The sequence below is a fragment of the Stegodyphus dumicola genome, chromosome 4 (genome assembly GCF_044657685.1).
Source record: "Stegodyphus dumicola isolate Sdum_Otavi_A_Nest chromosome 4, ASM4465768v1".
Taxonomy (NCBI): domain Eukaryota; kingdom Metazoa; phylum Arthropoda; class Arachnida; order Araneae; family Eresidae; genus Stegodyphus; species Stegodyphus dumicola.
In genome coordinates, this window is record NC_140771.1 from 218,637,435 (window position 1) to 218,662,012 (window position 24,578).

The window sequence follows — 24,578 nt, forward strand, 5'->3', positions numbered from 1 at the left end:
AGTAGAACAAATGCTTGCAAGAATTGCATTTATTGCTTTTAAATTGCTTGGCTTGTTAATCAGTAACAGACAGATTAATTTTGAACATTAAATACCTTACAGTTAATGGCAGTATGCTGGTGCCTATAAGATAAAAATATTTGTTTCAGGAAGTGGCAAGGCATTGGTTTTAAATAGTTGTGTTTGCTGGTTAAAACAGAAAGATCTGATCTTTAATTTTGCTGAAAGCAACAGTCTGGTATGCCAGAGATAAAAAATTACCATTTTAAATGGGTTGCCATGTCTCACTTTCCTGTTTTTAAATTTGTTAATCAAAAATTTCTTAAATTAGTACAAAATATGAAATAAATTCAAAATTCTGTCGTTAAGGTGCACATGTTAAGGACTATGTGTATTCAAAATCTGGTGACTCTAGGTGCCATAATTTTTCCACTGTGCAAGGAACATACTAACATACATACAAACAGATTGTGCATTATTTAATACTACAGTACAAAGTTCTAAATCTGGACTTGTTGGGACTTCGGCGATTTCGGATTGGTGATTTTTCCGGATATTAGATCATCACTTTAAATCTGGTAAGATGGCATGTAGAAATTATAGAATTAAAAATATGAAATCATGATATATGAACTAATTAAGTATTTATGATCTAAAGGGTATCAAAATTTACAAAAAAAAAGCTTAATATTAATTTGTTTACCTTATTAAACATTTCTTTTAATATAAGTTGTTTAAGTTGCTTTGTTTTTTATGCTAATACTTTCTCTTTAATTCTGTAGACAGACATAATCTCTTGTTTAGTTACATTGTTGAAGTCCTGTAACTGCTGTGTCGAGAATTCCGACTAACTTGTCAATTGAAAGTTTTTCATTTTCAGTAACTTCTCTGTCACTTTCTTCACTGTCGGTAGTGATATTTTCCAGATTTAGAACCATACTACAGATTTCACCATTCATTAATTGATTGATGATTGAGAAACATTGTTATCACAATGAAAAACTTCTTTTATATCATCTTCATTTATTACCACTTCTCCACATTTCTTTACAAAATTCGTTAATTCTAAAATTTTACCTTTGTTTTGCGACATCCGGAAACCTTTAATATTCGCAGCTATCGTTCACTATACATATTTGGCTCTGCATCATGATCTTGATGTCTAATGACAAGTTGTTCCGTTAAATTTTATCTTGCTTCTATCGCACACTGAGACAGTTAAGCCTGAATTATATTAGTTTAATTATTTATTATACTTTTAATTCTTAAGGCTTATCAGAGTTCTGAATAAATAGATTCCCATATATACTTAAGCCTTATTGAGTACTGGTGCTAGATATCTTACCGCCTGATGCAGTCTCTGTGGGTGCTAAATCCTGTGACCCGGTACAGCCATACGAGCCCTGGCGCTGCTTCTGAGTTTATGTAAATAACAAATCAGTTATTCTTAATTCAAATAGCCCTAAATGTAATCTTTGTGTCTATAAGTATCATGAACAAAATATATTTTGAGCATATGGAAAGAAATTTTTGGTAAATTTTTCCTCGTCAACATTTTTTATCGCATTTAACTTAAATGTGTAATCATCGCCAAGTGTAATGTCAGCATAAAAGGTTACCATACTCCCTTATTATTCAATTACTAACATAAAAAAAAAATTGTTTGGGCATCGCTACATGAGTGATTACTGAAGTTGCCATGTTTTGATAAACAGTGATGAAAGGAAAGTTTAGTAAATCATGATTCACCAGGTTGGTGTAAGATCAATGATATATCTATGTGAAATGCTTCGTGTGAAATGATGTGTGCCAAGCAGATACGCAGCAAAGGAGCCAAATTACTGAACTATGCTAAAATGTTTGTTTCTTCAATAACAAGGTATTTTATTTAGTGTCAACGTGAAATTAAGAATCATGACTCTCCAGATGTTTTATTATGTGCAGAGGGGTGAATAAAATGTGCATGCGTAAAGCCTACTAGAAAAATATTGTTGGTGGTTTTGAGGTCCGGATTTTAGATAATTCCAGATATTGGATGTCTGGATTTCAGACTTTGTACTGTAGATACTTTGCCATTGAAGTGCCCCTCCCCCCCAAAAAAAAATCTTTTGTTAACAGTAGAGATGGCAGCACCATCTCTCTTCAAAAGGATTGTAACACTCCCCCGGCTTGAAATAACAAAATTTCAAGAAATTGTAGAAAAATAATCTTAAATCAAAATTAATATACTTATAAACAACATAATGCTATTATTATTATATATTATTGTAGAAAAATACTCTTAAATCAAAATTAATATACTTATAAACAACATAATGCTATTATTATAATTACAACTGTTACAATAAATAAACTCAGTGGTGCGACAGTCTTAGTGGGCTATGTCCTGCAGTGTCCCAATATCTGCTTTCCTGACTATGGGCCCCAGGGTGCATGAGCATATGCTGTGGGCAAGTGGGCAGCTTGTTGCAGCTCCACGCATAATTTCCATTGCTTGCCTTGAAATTTTTAAGGATTCTGATACATCATCTGCTTGTGTAACAAGATCACCAACATACATACATGTATCAAAATTCTGAAAGGTGTCAGGATACACATGTCTATACTTTTAGGTATGCAGCTTTGTAGTTGAAGCCAACAAAAAAGGACTAGAATTAACACAAAAGTATATTCTGCAAAGGCATACTAATATTCTTAATAAAAATCTAACTACATCTTGATCTTTCTCACCTAAAATGATCTGTAAAAATGTCTCTTCGATATCTCCTAAGATGATTGCAAATGTATTATGTCTAAAATATGTTAGCATGTGAAATATATTTTGATTCAAATAAATACCAGACCACAAGTAATCATTTAGGGACAAACTACCTATTTCATGTGAGTTTGCATCAAATACAATACGCATTTTTGTAGTATTGCTTTCTTCTCTGTAAACTGCCTGATGCAGCATATAAAAGAACAGCTTGTTTACTGGTTTTGTAGTATCTAATACTCTTTCTATTATCCCTTGATTTAGATACTCTTTTAAAGTTTCTTTGTATTTTAAGTATGATGCATTATCATGCTGCATTTTTCTCATCAGAATTTTTATTCTTTTTTCTGAGACACCAAAACTGTTGCCTAAATGTTTCCAATTTTTATTCCAGGGCAGGCTAACAACAAAACGACTGTCTTTGAAACTTACGGTTTTATTGAATATCTCTAATGCTTTATCATAAGACTCGAGATCATGTCTAATACCAATTGGTTCCAAATCAGAAAACTTTTTCAACTGTGTCTGGGCATTGTCACAAATTAACCCACGATGGATTAATTGTTTCTCTTATGGTAAATTTTCAATGCTTCTGATCACCAAATAACCAGCTGGTGAGGTAGAAGCTGTTGGGGCTCTATGTTGTATATGTTGTGCTAAATGCTCTGGTGAAGAAATTCTGCCTGTTCCGAGTTTTACAAATTGGAAACTAGAGGAAATTGGAGTTACTACAAATTGGAATTTTTGGGTATATAAATTTACCCAGATCTTATTAATCAAAAAATATTTCAGATCCTAGAAGTTACTGAATTGTGCCCAATTTGTGAAAGTCTGGATCAGCTAACATAACTCTTTGTGGAATCACAATATTACAGACATCAATTTGTCTAGAATGCATAAGGAATTTTCAGAATTGCAAAAAAAGCATGGTTACAACTATACATTTTTTCTGTATTAAAAATAACCGCACTCATTTTTGATTTCACTGTTGTTGAAATTCCTGATAAACATCCTACTGCTATGTTTACATTTTCTTTTGCAAATGAAGCTTTTCAGCTAATTCCAATGAATAAAGATGAATCATATTTCCATTGTCAAGCAAAATTCTGGCTGGAAATATTTTTCCTTCATTTCCCTTGATGTACACAATTGCTGTTTATAATACGACCCTATTTAGTAGCTGTCATAAAACATTCATTATCCTTGTTTATGAATGGCTCCAGGTAAATGTTGAGTTTCCGGGTTTCCGTAGATAGACTAGCACCTGACTTTGGATCCAAAGGAGACATGATTTCACTGTTTTTATTTTGTGGAATCAAAACTTTTTCTCACTTAGAACATAATAACAAATTGTACTTTTTTCTGCATAGCCAACACGCGTAATTTGAAGGGCAATTTCTCACTTCATTATTTCCGAAACAGCAGAAACATAAATTGTGCTTTTTGACATATTGAACTCAATCTTTCAAGCTGAATTTTTGAAATTTAGGACATTTAAATAATTTGTGTTCCACAATATGCAGTTTACAAATATATGCGTGTTTCTCGGTCATACAGGAAACCACCGAAAAAAACCTGCAGTTGACTTTGTTTAGACATTACTGGAATCCTAGAAGTGTTTAAAGTCCTCGGGTGATTTTTTTTAGAAATTCTAATGAATCTGTGATGTTTGGTATTTTTTCTTTCTTTAAATTTCTTTTCCAACATAATTTAGTATTGTGATCAATTTTCTGGCTAAGAATAAAGGCAAATATAGTGGATGAAACCCCATCTAATTTTTGTTGTAACCATTCTAACTATCTTACAGCTATACTTGTAACATCAATTAAATTTAGAATCACGGAAACTGACTCGTTTTGAATAATGGGAATGCTCATAAATCTTTTGAGATGTGCATATTGTTGTTCTGTAGGGTTTAAGTATCTTTCCTGAAGGAGAGACCATGCTAACGTTTAATTAGAATCCATTATAGCTATCATTTGGATTATTCTAAAGGCATCTCCTTTCAGTGCTGATTCTCAATATTGCAATTTTACAGCGTCTGATAAATTTGGGTTCTGTTCAATACTCGCTTTAAAAATATCCTTAAAGGAAAGCCAAGAATGCATTTCTCCTGAAAATGTGGGTAACAAAATCTTAGGTGAATGCACAATAGAATTTTCAGAAATTACTGTATTTTCCAATTTAGTCCCTTTAACATTTTTTGACAATCTATTATTTATTTCAAATTCTATATCAGTAAGACTACTATTGATTTCATCTTACTCACTGAAGATTTTTTTCAATAGTTTCTTTAGCACTTAAATTAATAATTAAATCAAAAATATTATCAAATTCATTTTGAAGACTGTTAAATTTAGTTTTTAATAATTTTAAGTCACTAACAGCTCAGAAAATCTGGCTCAGAAAGTTTCTTTTGCAGTTTCGATAAGATAGATGAGTGAGAACATCTATTTTAAGTGAAAACATCTTTCAGTTTTATAGCCATTTTGCTACGCTTATCAATAATAACAAATTATCACACAAACTTAATTCAGAATTTACTAAATGCAACAGTTAATAATGAATGGAGTTTCATTACTTACCCTTTTCTTTCAGCATATGGCTGTAATACACAGACATAAATTCTTCAGTAACGAAATGGCAAATACCCTGTTCTACAATTAGCTTATTTATTAACGTTATTTACTTAGCTAATTTCACTCCGACTCGTTTTGGACTGCTCAAACTGTTAGCTAATTACTAAAATAGACTGTAACTCTGATTAAACTAACTACTTAACAATCTGAAACATTATATTTCAACATTCTATTTTACTCATTTGTGAAAGACACCCGGGCAGCCACACACACTCCACTTCGCTATTGAATTTAAAAAAAAAAAAAAAAAAAAAACATTTTTTTGTTAACAGCGATGGCAATGCTATCTCACTTCAAAGGAATTCAAATAATTAAGGGTTTTAGGGTTGAATAAATTTCACAAAAACTTGGAATTTTTTAAATAGTTTATCTAGTTTGGAGTATTTATAATAGCAATTTCTCTTATTGCATGTTAAATTCTAAAAAAAAAAATGAAATTTTATATTTCTTCTATTAGTTACAAAATGATTAAGTATTTATTTTTTTATAATTGTGAGATATAATTTTGGGAATAAACATCTCCTTAACTTGAATTTTATTTTATTATTGAGTGTATAAGAAACTGTTTAATTATATATATATATATATATATATATATTTATTTATTTATTTATTTGCAGAAAATGACAGTAGTTTAAGAAGGCCAAGCTCACTTGTATTAGATAGCAGGCAGAGTTCAGCTCCTATGTTAGAGTCTTTTGAAATACCATCAAATTTAACTCTGGAAAACTTTGAAGCTGGTCAGGCAGAAGCTGTTGGTTCTCTATGTCGTATATATTGTGCTAAACGCACTGGTGAAGAAATTCTGCCTGTTTATCTTGCAAGATTCTATTTAGCTTTACAGTATGGGCTGTCTGGAGGTTTGGTAAGATATTTCATAATTTTTCACGACTAATTTTATTATTTATACATTTTTAAAATCACTATAATAAATATATCCATAATTTCAGTTTTTAAAATCATAGCATTTAAAAAGTGATTTGTTTATTTTTATATATTGGACATTCATTTCAATCTGTTTGAAATTTAAAATGATTTTCGATTGCTTTCATAGCATTAGATATAACTTAACAAACACTTTTATCAAAACATTAAAAAAATGACTGATTAACTTTTAGAAATTTGCTTTCTTTTCGTTTTCCTGAAAATATGAATCAAAATATTTAACTAACTAGTTTACTTTAAATTTAGGCAAGGGAGCAAATGTTAGCAAGTATTTTATTGAATTCAAGTGATTTACTCCGAAAGGACTTAGATGGAGTAATGGTCTTAGTTCCCCAATTTCTTCAAGCTCTGGAATTAGTACTACCAGCTGAAATGAAAATGAGGTAGTTATTCAATTTTAATAAATTACATACATTTTTTTTTTTTTTTTTTTTTCTGTTTGATTGATATTCAGTCTTTATACTTTGATTATCTATAGATTCGTGGAATTGTTTTACTTTTAAAAGCTATAAAATAAAACAACTTTTTATATGTTTCATGATTTAAAATGTTGCATGTATGTTGTTCAAATTATGCATTATTTTATTCTGTTATGTAATGTATTAAAAGCTACATTACTGTGCAGATGTAATATAGCTTTTAATACATTACATAATTGAATAAAATAATATATAATTGAATAGTTGATCTCAACTGCTTCCTACAGTATCATTTATTTCAGAAATTAAGAGGAAAATGGGATTCAAATAAGATGCTTTTATTTATATGTAATAAAACAGACTCATGTTATAATGTTGTAGAAACTGTTGATAACATAAATGAAGAAATATTGCATTTCATTCATTGTGACAATGCAGATTTAGAAGTAATCAACAGAAGGAATTTTGATTGCACAGAATGTTGATCTGTAATGAAGAGCAAATTGGGCAGCCGAAACAGATTAAATATTCATCTTTATTTTAAAAAAAACATGTTGTGTCCAAAAACAACGTGGCACACTACTTATGCCTATTTCAAAATGTTTACATTTGCAGTAAGACGAGAGCAGCAGTTCAGCTAGGCCAAACTGTTGAAAGCAAGTGCGGCTGTGTTCAGAATCAGGTTTGGTTCTCAGTTCATTTGATTGGATAATTAATACCACTGTAAATTATTATTGGCTATTTGATTTTAGTTCCATTTGCATCACCAGTGTTATGGAAGAGTCATATATCAAGTGTAGAAATGATGCAGTGAGGAAAAATATTACTATTTTTATGTTACAGAGGGGAAAGACCAAATTAAACATTAAGGAGCCATTGTTAATTTAGAATTCATATTTTATATATTTTGCATCTTATATGTATTGGATCTATGATGTATAAAACATATTTGAAAAAATGCTTTTTTCTGTTCAAAATTCTGGTATATATATATTTTTCCCCTTCTAACTTATCAGTTAGAGATAAATTGTTCTTTAGTGTCTAAAGGTGCATAGTGACTGTGTATTAGAGTGCTAAAACAAAAATAAGGCAGTAAAATATTTGTGGGAAAATTGAATAATTTCTAAAATTGATATGCTTCTAAAATCATCACCAAATAAAACTTGGAGAAATGGAATCCTTAGCACATCAGCTTTCTGCTTCCACATATTTACTTTTGGAAACATTATATCAGTCCAATGGATACAGAGCTCTCTTTGCTGGTGTTGTTCCTCGGATATTTTAAGTATCGAATGCCTGTGCTGTAATGATTAGCTCTAATGAATATGGGAAAAAGTTCTTTCATAACTACAACGCCTCAAAGCTTGCTTCTACTACATATTAGTGGGAAATAGATCTGTATTAGAACTCCTAGTTATAGCATTTCTTATTTATTTTGAGCACATTACAATTTGTAACTGTAAGATACTATTGTAAATTGTTTTTCATTTATATTTATAAATCATTTCTTCCTCATACTTTCATGGTTGTTAGGATCCCATTCTGAATGTAAACCAGAATACTTTACCTTTCTTAAAGGGTTCTTTAATCATTTGTATTACTTGCATCTCCTAAAAATTTGTACTGTTTATACAATATAACAAATAGTATTTATGTTTGAAATAAACCAACTTAAATTTTAAAAAAGTTGCTTGATAAATTTAAGCTTGAAAATGAATTTTTCTTAATATTTAAAACTATAGAAGACATTTCATTTTTTATGCTTCTAAAATCTGAAATGACCAAAGTAGATGTCCCTAAAATAGTAGAAGGTAACCAAAAATGTTCATGTTGTTGATGATTCTTGGAAACAGACAGACATGCAGCACATGATATTCAATGTTGCATCTCAGAGTAATTTCCATCAGCATCCAGCACCCTTTGCTAACATTCATTCTATTTTGCAGTGTGGGGGCCAATAAAGCTGAAGGTTTTGGACGCAAAGAAATCTGTGAGTGCATCCCACAGGTCTACCTCATTGTGAAAGGTTCGAACTAAGTTACTGAATGATATGCCTGGTCGTGCTTCCCCGTGTGGCCTTACATTGTTATGGAAGTATAGCACGCCCTTGCAATTAACCAATATTGGCTACTTCTGCTGCAATGCATATTGCAGCTATTGTAAATGCTGCGAGTACAGGTTTTCAGTGATGATGTGACCTGATGGTAGTAACTCGTAATGTACCACTTAAAATGACTAGTCCACCAGGCACAGAGCATGGTCTTGCGTGGGTGCAGAGATTCTCTTGAGGTGGGAAGCAAAATATCCTGGGGTGACAACAATGTCTGGTACACTTAGAAATTTCATTAGTGGACCCTCTGTTCATCACTCATGAGCACTTGACCAAATATGGCTGCGTTGCAGTGCTATGGTTGCAATGGCAAACAAGTTGTCATTTGTTGTTCCTTGTCGGTTGCTGACCACTTGTTCCCTTGGAAGTGTTCATCCTATGTCTGACTGGCATCCTTCTATTTCACTGCCTACAGGGCCCCATCATCACACCTGCACATTGCGGAGCTTTTCATAAAGGCTTAGATCTTCCATCCTGAACTTCTGGAAACTAGAGATGGGCAAAACTACTCTTTTATGGGATTGGATCAGAAAGGTTTGCTCACTGAAATAAACTGGTTCCTTTTTAAGACTTACTGCTCACCAACAATAACCTTGATGAAAAAGATCAGGAAAAATGGGAGAATGAAGAGTGGTTAATGAGGCTCTATTCTTGACATGCTTCCAAAAGAGCTTTTTATTAACTGTCAAAGAACTACTATTCCGTTGTCTGGAATCGGAACAAATTCACTAAGGTGAATTGGCTCTTTGAGTCAGTTCTGGAGCAGATAGTCCAGCTCTTCTGAAAACAGTGCTTGGCAGTGGATTCATTCATAACATCCTCCCTAAATGCCATTTTAAAATCATACAGTAAACAGCTGCTTTGTTGCCTCCTTTATTCTTCAACACAGGATAAGCTGTAATTGTTGTGTGTATGCAGCATTCCTGAATTAGTGTAAATAATGGCTGCATGAACCATTTATCTCTTTTCCGAGGAAGAAGTCTGGAAGTCACTTTTACCTCTCTGTGAGTGCTTTATCAAACAGGATGCCAAAATAGAAAGAAAGTTTTTGGTTACCTTTTAGTTAAACATTAATAATGTTATTTGATTTACAACAGGGATGGCAACAGCAACAATAAGGATGATATTAAACAAGAAATAGAATTCATTGATTACAAAAAGGAACATGTAAGAAGTAATTAATTAACCTTTTGCCTTTGAGGTCTTTTTCATTCAGGCAAACCAGCAACCTCAGATGATTTTTTTTCATATTTGGTAAGTTTCTTATGGCCAACTGAAAATGATTTCACTCACAATTTAAAGAAATCTAATGGTTCCTTTATGTTTGAGGATACTTGCACCCCTGCAGCCATTTCGTCTGCTACAAACAGTATTCTTTGTGATATCAGATACTGTGCACATTGTCAATTCTGAATTTTTTTTTCTTTTCTGCAGAATCACTTTCACATTCACTATCTATTGCCTTGATTTTTTGCCTTCTTACATCACTGCTTTCCTCCTCTCTATCGTCAAATAATCTCTGCATAGACGTAATTTCTCTTTTCTTCAATGAAATATCAAACTCATCTTCACTTCAACTGATTTATTCATCATATTCCAACGTTATTGACCTCCATAACTTTCAAAATAATATTCCTAGTGCCACATCTGCCAAGTTCGAATTGATGTTGGAGATGCATGTATAACAATAAATCTAAAAAAAATGTATCTAAGATTAAAGATTGGCTGTTGTTTTAAATGCATGTATTGTTGAATACACTCATGAATTGATGAATTGTTTTATATACATGTATTTTTGCACACATTCATGAATTGATATTGCCTAAACCTTAATAAGCATCATTACCACGTGAATTATCAAATCAAACTGAGCAGTGATTGAGAGTTGCCTGTCGAGTAACCACATCAAATCTCTCAAGTTGCCGCATGAGACTGAGAGTCACATGCGGCAACAGTGTCTTCTGCACATTCTACTTCTTTCATTATGTGCGATACATTCTTTGCAATTCGTGTTTTCAGTTTTTTTTTTTTTTTTTTTTTTTTTTTTTTTTTAAGCAACAGACAGCACACTGGCTACAAGGCTCCTTTTTATGGGATTAGGAGGTATGTGGCATGCAGAAATGATGAGCTGTATATCTCAAAGGGTCTAAGTCTTCCAGGTGTACCACATGTATCTCCATTTGAATACTTTTAGATACTTTGCTCAATCATTTGCATTCGAAACTCCAGAAGCTCATCATTTTCGCTGTTATTCCCAGATTGAAAAAAAAAAGGGGGGATGACGCAAAAGTTGGTGGAATGTTTTTCATATTTATTTTGTACCAGTGTTTAACATTTTGGATGATTTCACTATCTGGAGATGAGTTTAAGAAATAACAATCTGTGTCACTATTGCTAGTATCAGAAATGTCATCAAAACATATGTTCTGTCTCTCAACTGAACATTTCCTGCAAGCCATATTCTGAATATAAAAAACAAAACAATAACAGCAGGGGAGTGCTTGCAAAATGAGTTAATAAACTGTATACAAATATGAAACTTTACAGTGACTAACAAAAATGTTCGGACACTTTGAATTTTTGTACTTTTTAATGAACATAAAAACTAAATTAAATTAAAACAAAAATAAAGGCTTTTATTTTGATTATATATAAGTTCAACCTTTTTTTATAATAAATGCATTTTTGAAAAGATGAAAATTATATTCAGAAATCAATATCATTTATTTTGTGAGGAAAAATATTCTCACAAAAGTAATCAGACACTTTTAGTAACAGCCAAAAACTTAACGTTGTTTTTGCTTCTTAATATCTTGTGGGATTACCTTTACACTTGATAACTTCATTTAATCTTTTGGGCATTGACACTACAAGTGTTTTTGTTATTTTTGGACTTACTTTATGTCATTCCTCTTGAATCACTGCTTTCAGTTGCTGCCGCTAAGATATGCTCTGTTTTCAAATTTTCAATTCTAGTTCCTGCCAAATATGTTCAATAGGATTAAGATCTGACGATTAGGGTGGTGCCTTAATTACTTGTGGACACTAATATAACACCCAGAGTCTAACATTGTATATAGAATGCTTTGGATCACTGTCCTAGTAGAATTTAAGAAGATTCTAGAAAATTTTTGTACAAAAATGTAGCAAAAAAGTGGTAAGGAGCTACTAAACATAGTATGTGTATGGATATCATTGTATTTTAACGGAAACAATTTAAAAAACTTTATCCTCCTAATTTAAACTTTATAATGAAATCATGTTGATGCATTTTTTGACTGGCAAAACTAATTTGATTTGATTTCTTTATAATGTTATTTTTTAAACAAATCTGAAGTTATTATTATTATTATTATTATAACAGGCCTAGTCCATTGGTTGCCCATGCTGAACTTAGGCATTCTGCTATTCATTTATTGCTGTCAATGCTGCCTCTACCACTTCATTATTTCAATCTACCTATCAAAGGTATAGTTCTCATTATGTTTAATTAGCTTTAACAAGAAATATTTTAATTGGAAATATGATTGAAGAATATGATTTTCATGATAAAAAATATTTATCAGAAATGATTTATCTTTTATACTGAAACCAGTTCAAGCTGGCATGTATAAACATATATAGTGCAAAGTCTGTAATCCGGACGTCCATTATCCGGAATGATCTATAATCCGGTCTTCAAAGCCGCAAACTTTTTTTTTGTATGCTTTACGCATGTGCATAATGTGTTTATGCATGCATGCGCGTTTAGCACAAAAAATGAAGAAGCAACTTAAACAATTTACATTGAAAAAAATGTTTAATAAAGTAAACAAATAAATATTAAGCTTTTTTTTGTAAATTTTGATACCCTTTAGATCATAATTGCCCTTTATTTCATAAATTACGGTTTCATATTTTTAATTGTATAATTTCTGCATGCCATCTTACCAGATTTAAATTGAGGATCTATAATCTGAAATCACCAAAGTCCCAACGAGTCCGGATTACGGACTTTGTACTGTATATGTAGTTCTCAGATCTTTTCCTTTTTCTGACTGAAACATTATTTAATTTGGAGAACCTTTTAAAAAAGTGTCTTTCCTTTATATTTAGCATTTTATGTTGTGCAGATTTCGTATTTAACTATTTTAATTGTTTTTTATATTAGTTTTATGCTTTTATTTTAATTTTTCTCAAATCTTTAACTCATTATTTTTCTTCCTTCTTAGCTATTTCAGGAGAAAAGTCTACCCTTACTTTTCAGTCTCTTAAAATTAGGTTGGTAAATCTCCTGATAAATGCTTTGCAAGTTGAAACTGAAAGCACAAACACCCATATGTTATTAGGTAATAGTTTCTAAATTTTTCTGTTTATCACAGATAACATTTTATTAAAATGTGCTGCCATGTAAATTTGTAATACTTTCAAGCATTTGATATGTTTAAAAGAGTGCCATAGTTTCTAACGTTTACAATTTGAATGCATATCTTTTTAGTCATTAAGTCTGAAATACATAATAATGATTAAAATTTTGAGTATGTGAAATAATTGTGATATGCTTAACCATCTCTAAATAATTAAAATGTTAAATTGAAAGTACTTATAAATAATATGCAATAAAGATTTCTTTTTTATTAAATTTAGGTGTACTTTATTTGAAAACTGTTGAATGTATATATTGCATTTACAAAAATTTAGGACTTATTTGAAACAAAATATAAAATCATAAAAACAACATTCTTACTTCTTAGCCTTTAACATATGGTACAATTTTTGACATGCTTATACAGTTGTCTTGAATTTTATTGTTCGAATGCTCTGGTTACAGTTTTCTGAACCTTTTCAGAAATATTCAAATAGTGACCTTTAAGTTAAGACTTCACTTTAGGAAGAGTAGTCTGCAGGTAACAAAACCAGTGATTAAGATTGGTACTGTCACAATTTTCTTGACTAAAATTCTGTTCCAGTTCTGTGGATGGTCATGTAATCAAAACCATTTTTTCAACTAAACTTTTTCAGGCTTAACATGTTAAATTCTGTTTAAAAATTTATCCATTATGTCTATAAAATATTAATTTCTCTGTCTTTTCCCCAGGAATAAATTCTGTATGAATTATCCCTTTTCACTAAAAAAAGTCACCATCAAGATCAAGATTACTAAAGGTTTCTGTGGCTTTGGGGAATTTAACTTGTACAGATAATTGCGATTTTATTTCAGGATCATAATCAAGCACCATGTTTTTTTTCTTTTATCAAAATTTGTTTGAAATAAAATGAGGATTAATTTGATCTTTCTTCTATTTGATTTTTCTCTTCTGCATTCAGTGCATGTGGACAAAATGAAAATATTTTTTTCTTTTTTCAAGATCTTCCATAACATTTATTGATGTTCATTAGTTATCATTCAAAGAGTCAAGTGATGTTTTTTCAGCTTATTTGTTGAACTTAGTTAAGTGACTCATCATCACTATCTTTTTATCCATCACAGAATCTTCTTTACCAATGAAAAACTTTGAATCATTTTAATGCATGATCCCAGTATGCTTTTCACAACATTTTGAATGTCACCATTTTTGTTTTTCCTGCTTTGCACAATTTGTTTCCTCAGTTTTTGGATCAATAACAACAGATCTTTATTGAAACAAAACATAAACTTCATAGAAAATTATGTATGTAAACAGACACTATTTTTGGAGAAACAAATTGAGATAACATAGTAATAAATGTTGCCAATTTTAATTTGTCAGGTTTGCTGAGATTTGTTTAAAAGATAGTCTTAAAAACTTTGTAGATGCACTGTGTGTACATAAATTAAATGTTTTGATCCTTCATTTCTGTTTTTAATTATACAGGTGGTCTCTTATTTTATATACAAGATTCCGCTGCAAGTGAGGAAGTTGAACAGATTACTCAACCTTCTTCAGCAGACATTGTTAGTGTTGAATCTGTCACCAGTCTGTTGTGTTCTGGTATGTGTATCAAAATATATTAGTTTTTGTCAATTTAAAACTTTTGATGTACTAAAGTAAATTACTGTGTTAATTACTTAATATTTTAGTATTCTTTTATAATTCATTCAATAATTCAATACTTTTTTTATTCTTCATCCCAATTATTACCATGATTTAAGATTATTTATTATTTAGTATAAAAATGAATTTCATTATTTTGTTACATAAATAAGCTATGAACTTGTGTAGTTATTTTTAGTCAAAAAGTTTATTTTACATGTTTTTCTTTTGTTTGCTTATTTTAAAATTTTCTATTCTTGCATCTAAGAAGCATTTTCAGACTATTTTTTAAAGTAATTTCAAAAGTTAGATACGTTTCCAGAGGTGAAAGTATTATTAAAAATCGAAATGTTACAAGAAGAGGAAATAAGTTTTAAAATATTTTGAACATTTATAGCACAAAGTGAAACATTGTACCTTCAGTTATTTTACTGCATATTTGATTTTATATATAAAACAATTTCCTATGTGAATCATGGAGAATAATTTATTTTAGCATTAAGTAAAATCTGTGTTTCTGGTATTTAGATTACTTAAAACAGAACTTTTTTAAAAGAAAAAAAAAATTTAAAACACATAAGCTAACTTTTGGAAGGCTAACTGAAAGTTTTTGTTATTTATCTATTACTCAAAAAGTCAGTAAAAGAATAAAATGGAATGTTGAAATTAAAAACTAGCTATAATTTGGAAAAGTATGATCAAACATTTGGAACAACTGTTACTTCCAATTTCAATTATTCAAAATATCTCATAACATATACATATATATATAAATATAATAAGCTTATTTTCTTAATTACTGTAAAAATTTTGGTGTGCTTTTCTGGAAATCAGAATATTTATGTTATTTAATAATATTGGTTGTTACACTTTTATTAATAATAATGAAGGTAAGCATGGCCCTTTTTAAATTACCATTGCTTTGCTTACAATATTATTATATTTTGGATGCACCGGGCCCCTTTCTTCAGACCTGCAGCCAGAAGTAGCCGAAAGCTGTTGTGACTCCTTAAGTTCATCTGAATGTAGCAGTTTGGGTCCTGATCTTGACAATCTTCTTCGGACAGATTTTCCCCTCCTAGTGGATGGTAAAATTAGATCACTTATAAATATAAAACAAACCTCTTTTCTCCAAATTTGGATATATGGACCTTTTATTTTCTCTTCACTACTAACCAGTTTCTGTCTTTGGTGATGGCTGTTACTGTTCTCACTTTTTAGTTATTTTTTATTTCTGTAAAAGTGTCTGTTTTTAGTTTTGTGATGTAGTTATTTTTTCCCTTTTCTGTTAAGTCTTTAGAAACTCATAATTTATGGTATTTTGGTGAATTAATCTAGTAATAGTGTTTTGTATCTTTTCCACGTATTATTCTTCATTTGCGCAATTTCATGTGAAGCACTGCTATTAATTATAAGGCATGCAAAAAAACAAAAACTAGGTTACCTTTCTATACATATGTGAAATATATTAAATTCTGATATCGTATGAAAATACTGAATAAAATCAAAGAACATTAAGTCAATTATCTGTTATGGTATGCAATATAATCATGCAGCAATATAAATTGTTTTATGAATATATTAAATGAGCTTTTTAATTGTACTAAACATTAGAAGCATTTGCTTGAAAAAAACCTTTTTTAAGGTCATTAAGCTCATATATGTATGTTAGTTAAATCTCCTTATCTTGTGATATGCTAAATATTTTAACTATTATTAAATTCTGCATAATCTTGTTGAAGCGGTTGTTTTTCAAGTATTCTAAAATATATCAGATATTAAGTCATGGACTTCAAATAACAAGTATTTTGAAAATTTTATTGTAGAACCTTTCAGTACAAAATGTTTGTAATTATACTTTCAAAGATTATTTTGCTTTTAATGTGCTTTACTTTTTTTTTTTCTTTTGATACAGATGCTGAATATTTTTTAGTAGTAAACTGCAACCATTTATACACTCCATTATATTATATTGGACTTCTTCCTTTAAGAAAAATGGGGGAAAAACCTATTTAAATGCTCACAGTGTTTAAGCTAGGTGATAGTTTTATAACTGCTAATAAGTATGCAATTTAAAATCAAATGCATAGCTCTCTCTAAGTGTTGAGAATCAGTAATGAATTACATGTCATGGCAATATTGTATATATTTTAATATAACCTTTCAGCAAAATCTGTATAATTTATATAGAATGTATTTTCTTCATTAGTATTGTTAGTTTTTTAAATCATATTGCAAGTTTCAGACAACACTAGTTGTTGAATATATCATACATAAGTAATGCTTATTCTATTTAAACAGCATTTTTCTGGTAAATAAATTTGCTGAGTACATTCTTGCATTTTAGTACATAACTATGATATATTATTAAAACATTAGGATACCAGAATATTTTAATAGAAATTCAATAAGTATTCAGCCTGTAATTATATTTATAACAAATTTGCAGTTAGGGAATTTCTACTTATTTGTGTCCTTTAAAAATATAAATTATTATGCATTAAAAAAGCTTGATTTTGTGACCAGTTTTTTAATAGATTATGATAATTATACTGATAAAAAGTAAAATAATAGATGCTTTTGTTCATTGTGAGAGTATTTACAATATAAAATATAGAAAATTATTTATTTATTGTTGTAAAATGGAAGAATTTAATAATTTAAGCAGGAAAATGCTTTTGATAATTTAGCTTAGTAAATATAAACAATATAAATAAAATTATTGCAGATTGCAAAAGTTTTAAAATTTTTTTATTGACAGAAAATTGGTATTTTATTTTTTTCACATGTAAGTTTTTCTCTAAAGCAGTTTTGAAAAATAGGCCATAAAACTAGAAAAAATTGAGCTTTTTCTTGAAACTAAAATTTAATTATTTGCTTAACCCCTTCGCGCCGACTGTCACGTATACGTGCCAGCAACGAACACACTTATCTACTGGCCGACACGCAGGCGTGCCAGAGCATTGTTGCGTTTTCTACCAACTGTCACGTATTTGTGCCAGTACCTTGGAACGTTTTTCAAACTATAATTTCTGCCACAAGATGGCACTGTATGCCCATATGGTTTCAGATACATGTACATTAGACCTTCTACTCGAAATGAGAGAAGCATGACTCACATACACGTGTTTTTGATTATATAAACAAACGGGGAACTAAATGTTTCCGAATGGCGTGATTTATGACGTCTCTTTAAATCGCACTTTATTCGCACATGGTAGTTGTTTATTGTAAGTAGAAGTTTTATATGCGCTAAAGCGTTGAGTATTTTGGTTTACAGCTCAGTTTTTAGAAAATAATTAGATCTTGTTAGACGTGAATTCTTTCTGTTTTTACCGTTTGAATGTCGAAGCGTCGAAAATGTTAACAGAGCATGAAATAGCAGAAATGATGCAAAATATTTCAGATATTGATTCTGAAATTCTGATATTCTGATATTGATTCTGAAAGATTAACTGAAAGACATTTTCCAAAACTTTGTTCAGAAGAGACTGATAAGAAAATGAGACGACGATGCTTCGTTTGTTCACATTACCGGAAAAATCCTCCAAAATGGCAAATGAGTTATTACGAGTTCAAGGAATGTAACGTAGGACTGTGTGTAGATCCCTGTTTTAAAATTTTTCATACGAAAAGAGAATTTTAAGTAATATATTTAGTTTTCAGATGTATAATGTTGAAAGTCATAAAATCATGTGAGTAATTAAAATAAAATGTGTAAAATATGCATTTAAACAAGAAATAAGGTAATTAAAGTATATATATAAAAATATTTATAAAGCATAAGCCGTTTAAATACTCTATAGAACATTATTAAACAATGCATTGATACTTCGGAAATTTCATGGATTTAGACTTAGCAGCAAAAAAGCCCCTGGCCCTGGAGAGATGCTCGCGGAAGACACTGCTGGCCTCGGCGATAAGCGCACATTTTCGCTGCCCGGCTCGAAGGGGTTAAAGAATAAAATATGTGCATTTAAAACTTTATCCATAAAATAATACTTATATGTTCCTTACTTAACCTGCTAAAGATATTCTATTGTGTTAAATAGTGTATGTGTAATTAAGTTACAGTTCTAAGCTATGTATGACAGAAACATGAAATAGTGAATCAGAATGAAAATAAGCATTGTTTATGTTTAAATAAAGTGAATGCAAAGTTTTATTTCAGAATCTATTTGTAGTATTGAAGCTATGAACAATGCAAAGTGATGCTTAATAAAGAGAAGTAAAATCGCTCATGCTGTGTTTATTAGCTGCAGTGTGAGAACAAAAATCATCACTGAGAGTGTATAAAACTGTAAACTTTTTTCACTATTATTGTATAAAGAAGCTTAAGTGGTATGGTAAATTATCATAGTTGTATGAATGGGAAAAGAGTCTGCAAAAGCATTTCCAAAATTTAAGGAATCAGTCTACAGTTATATTATACTTTGTTTTTCATAACAGTAATTGTTTTAAAATACAAATTAAAAGGATAAACTCATACATGAAAGAAACTTGCATTGTGTTATTTTAATTTACACCAGCTCAGCTGTTTAGTGCATTGTCAAATATTACAAGTAATTGAATATATGTTAGATTAATAATTAATGAAGACAAACTTTCATTGTAGTGAATTTAAAAGAAGTTAAATAATTTGATATTGAAGTGTATTTTAACTTGAAGATCTGATTTGATCATCTGTTAATTATATTAATTATTTTCCTTGGTATAGATTCAACACATGCTCTGTTCTTGCGAGCTACATATCTCATTTGCCATCGTTTAATATCGTCTTGGAAAACTGACCTTAATGTATCTTTAGCTGCTCTGGAAGTTTTGTCTGGTTTAGCTCGCATACATCTACCTCAAGCTGGTATTTACATTTTTATAATTTAGCTTCTTAGAGCATTCATGATATTTTTTCATATCAGTATGATATTTCTTATATAAAAATATTTTTTTTATTACTGCTGTACAGTAAAAATTGCTGCTGGTAAGTATGAAAATATATTTTCTCTTTACCATGGACTGTTTGCCAACATTGAATAATAATATATTTAAATCATAAATCTTGCTTACTCATGGATTTGACCAAGGTTGATTATTTAATCAGCCAAAATATTTACTATTTAGAAATCCATTTAAGTATTGATATAGCACTGTTCCAGCTTCCACTGAGTAAAAGATTTGATTCTAGATTAAATAACATTATAGAATCTACTGTAAAACATGAAGCTGGATTTTAAGTGTCAAATCTTGTCGTGAAAACGACAGAGTTTTTTAATGCTACATGATGAATTCAATATTTAAATCAAGATTAAAAGCTGATAAAGCATTTTGGTTTGTAAATATTAATTTATTAATTTTTATTCCATCAGTAACAGACTGAGTAAAACACTCAAAAGTAGTAGTTGCATTCCTGTTCTCTTGGCATTCACTCCAGGAAAATAATTCTTTGATTTTAAACATTAACATTATTTTAAAATATTTTACTTGATTTCCATAAATCATTGACTTTTGCGGTCAATATCAGAAACAAAGTGGTTTTTATAGGGATTTGAGTGATTGCTTACAATTAGGCATTGAATTAGATTTTGATATTGCCTATTATATATATTAACAAACATAAGCATAGTTACTTTATTGCTATTGATTTTATATTTAATGTTAAATAATATATTATGAAGTTAAGAAGTTATTTTTCATCAGCACAATCTAAAATTGTATGTTTTGAATTGACAAATATTTTCCAAATGAAAATATTATAATTTTCATGCCTCGTACATCAAATATGACATTTTGGGGAATTTTTAAATTTCAGAATTCAACTTAAAAGTGCCCTTTGTGATATTAAGAATTTTAGAGAATAAATATTCATCTGATTTTACTGGATAATAATTTGTCATTAGTAGGTATTTTAAAATGTTTTCATAAGATAAAGTACCTGCATTCTCAAAATAATGTAGACATATCTTTCAGTTTCATTGTTTTAAAATAATCAGACTAGTTAGTTTTTTCTATTAAAATGTGAAAAACTGGGTGTAAATGCTTTTTTATGAAGAAATTATCCCATGGAATTAGTATAAATTTATGACCATTGTTTGCTACTCTGTTATTACTGGAAAAGAAGTATGTTTCGCTTGTGAACTGTAAAAAAGAGTAAGAGTAGGAGTTGATTTTTTCAGGTGAATTACTGATTTTCATAGCAGCATGCAACTGTATTATTTTTCACGTGTATTAAAATAAATTTATACATTTTATTTTAATAATTTGAATAATCTGTCATTCAGTTACAGTGAGGTAAAATTTAATATTTCATGTTATTTGCCAAAGGTTAATAAATTTTCATTACCTTCTATAAAAACTGTTTTTATTTTGTTATAAATTTCAGTCATCATAGTTTTTTTTTTTTTTTTTTTTCAGATTTCCATCATTTTTTAGGTACATGAAGTATTGAAAAAGTTTAATGTTAAGATGTTATGTTTTCAATTGAACCTTAGTTAATCATATTTTGAAAGTATCATTTACAGTCAAAAGTCTTTAATCCGGACACGTCGGGACTTTGGCAATTCCAGATTATCGGTTTTTCCAGATTATAGATCATCAGTTTAAATCTGGTAAGATGGCATGCAGAAATTATAAAATTAAAACTATGAAACCATAATTTATGAAATAAAGGGCAATTATGATCTAAAGGGTATCAAAATTTACAAAAAAAAAAAAGCTTAATATTTATTTGTTTACTTTATTAAACATTTCTTTCAATGTGCGCATGCGTAAAGCATACATTGCGTATAGTCGAAATTAGAAAATTGCAATCAAAAAACTATTTGATGTGTATTTGTGATATTTATAATGACGGGGAATTTGATTTAAATCATATCAAAGACGGAATACATCGAGATGATATACTACATTTAGTAAGGAATTATAAGCTGAATAAAATAAAAACATCTGCCCTGAAGATAAGGATAGTGCTGACAGATCAACTTCCAGTTCATTGCGTGCTGCAACATCCCCCCTCCCCCCGCAGAGCAGCGTGAAATTGATAAACAGATTTCAGAATGGTTAGAGAAACAAAGGATATGCCTTTATCCATTTTTTGCAGCAATTCCACTTTTTGTTTGATGGACCTCAAAACATGCTTTCACTTTGTAGATCCTTTGGCAGCTCCAGAATCGGAAGTTCTTTTTGACATAATCGAAAGTTCAAACTTACTTTTATAATATTGCTCTAACAGTCTGCAAAAAGTAATAAGCCGGATCCAATTAGAAAATTAAGGAACAACACAATCTGCAACATTAACTGAAATAGATAATTAGATAATTTTAGCTTAGCTTATACCGTCTGTTATACATTAAACACGCATGCATAAACGCATATGCGCACGTGTAAAGGGGTGACTGGAAAAATGCTCGCAGGAAAAAAGCCCACAGAAAAAATGCTCACAGAATAATGCTCACAGGTATAAAAGCTCACAGGAAAAAAGCCCACAAGGAGATATGCTCACATAGAAAAAAGCTCACATGGAAAAATGCTCACACGGAAAAAAGCTCACATGAAATATGTTCACATGGACAAATGCTCACATTAACCTTTTCAGGGACGATAAATATAAGCATGAAAACTGTAGTAAAATTTTGCATGTACTGTAATATTTTATACCACTGCCCTGTACGACATTCTTTTCCTGTAACTGCTAATAATTAATTTTTGTTTCTTTGCTCTATTTTTGCATATTTTTGATATGTATCTATCTTCAAGTTCTAGTTCTTCAAGTTTTGAGCCAAAAAAGTTGTAAAATTTCTGCAGAAATTTAAAATTTTAGAAATAAAATTAACATTTTTAGGCACTTTGATGATGCCTCTTAGTTGAACATTATGAAGCAGCCTTCGAAAAATCTCCTAAAACCACAAATTGTTGCAGTTCTCATAATGCACTAAATTCATTATTTAATTGTAGCCATCCAAGTATGTGGTTTTTATTTGACGAACTGAAAAAAGATTTAGCCTCTCAGCGTTTTTTATTAGGTAATGTAAATACAGGATGTACTGCGAAGTAAAAAAAATAAATAAATAAATAAATAAAACATGAAAAACTTACATTTAGTAATTGTGAATCATGTAAGAAACTATGATGAAATCGATGATAAAATTAAATATTTTAAGTAATTTAAATAAAATAATCATTCTAAATTATCATTCATTATTCATTATTCTTCTAAATGTTTATATTAAAAAATGCGTAACTTATATTTATTATTTTTTATTTTTTTAACAATTAAAATTATAATAATTTTTACTGTATAATTCTGTTTCGTGTTTACTTCCTTTCTCCTCTCCTTTTAATTCAAAACGGCCCATTTGTTAATCTTATGTAGCAACTGAATCTACAGATAAGTTATAAAGTTTTTGAAATATATACCATAGATGTTTTGGTAATTTAAATAATTTTTCTTTAGAAAATTCAAGTAGGTGTATGATGTTCAAATCGATTAATTACCGATTCATTAATGTAGGGATCTTTCTATGTGAATTATTTATCAGTGGGCTCATTTCCATGTGAGGATACTTCTGTGTGAGCTTTTTTCCGTGTGAGTATATTTCTAAGTGAGCATTTTTCCATGTGAGCTTTTTTCTATGTGGGCATATTTTTGTGTGGGCTTTTTTCCTGTGAGCATTTATACCTGTGAGCATTATTCCTGTGGGCTTTTTTCCTAGAACGGCGTAAAGGTATTATGCATATGCATAAGTGCATAATGTGTTTATGCATGCGCAGAAAGTTTGTAGCTTTGAAGTCCGGATTATAGATCATTCCGGATTATGGACGTCCGGATTAAAGACTTTTGACTCATGTGATAATGCATTATATGGTCAAAATATTATATGGCCTTCTGTTTTTTTAATAACCAAATATTATGATAGGTATTAATATGAATTTGATCCATTTCTTCTGTAACAGTTTGGACTCTTCTTGAAGATTTTCTACAGTGTTCTGAGTTTTTGCTTCATAAGTTACTCGTCATAATTTTAAGAAAGTTAACATAACATCAGGTTTCTAATTTAGGATATATTTGTTCAGTGAGGACTGTCAAGTTCTTCATTACTCATCTCATGAAACTAGTCTTGCTTACACTTCATTTCGTGAATGAGAGGATTAATTATGTTGATCAAGAATCCTGTGTGAACTGTTGTCATAAATCAACTACATAACTTTTAAGTATTGACATAAAAGCTCTAAGCACACATATCAGTTCTCAAGAATTATGAGAGCAGGCTTAAAATATGAGAATAATCTTATATTGTTATGCATTCTTGAGCAAACATCACAGCTGGCTCAATGTTAAGGACAGGTAACATTTTCCTTTGTGTTCACTAAACTCAGATTCATCTCCAGGCTACTAAATGATAAAGCATGATTTACTATTGTATATAATGTATTTCCAACAATCTTCAGTCCAATAGTTGCAACTACAGTTGAATTCCATTGTAACAAACTTCAGGGGACTGAAAATTTAGTTCATTGTATCTGGTAGTTTATTATGAATGATCTAGTAAGAAAAAATGGATCATATCATAATGCGAAAATTGATTGATAAATCACATTTAAAGAGTGATTAGTAATGTCACATCTTCCAAAAAATATCAGTAGTAATTTTAATTTTAAAAAAATGAATTACTGTTATTATTATGTGCAGTTATTAAATTTCTTTTTCATTGATTTTCAGTTTCG

The 24,578-nt window shown here is 29.9% G+C and overlaps 1 protein-coding gene across 7 annotated transcripts in view; it reads left to right on the plus strand.

Annotated features, from left to right (window-relative positions):
- The window catches only part of LOC118196087 (ral GTPase-activating protein subunit beta), a 162,295-nt gene that overhangs the window by 81,125 nt on the left and 56,592 nt on the right, over positions 1–24,578 (plus strand). For 6 of the 7 annotated variants that reach the window (XM_085815994.1, XM_085815999.1, XM_085815996.1 and 3 more), the window contains exons 10-16: positions 6,015–6,259; positions 6,586–6,722; positions 12,233–12,336; positions 13,080–13,196; positions 14,703–14,819; positions 15,833–15,949; positions 19,579–19,719. In XM_085815994.1, the coding sequence (XP_085672120.1) occupies positions 6,015–6,259; positions 6,586–6,722; positions 12,233–12,336; positions 13,080–13,196; positions 14,703–14,819; positions 15,833–15,949; positions 19,579–19,719 (978 nt within the window). The remainder of the gene's footprint in view (positions 1–6,014; positions 6,260–6,585; positions 6,723–12,232; positions 12,337–13,079; positions 13,197–14,702; positions 14,820–15,832; positions 15,950–19,578; positions 19,720–24,578) is intronic. The other variant, XM_085815998.1, reaches the window with a different exon arrangement.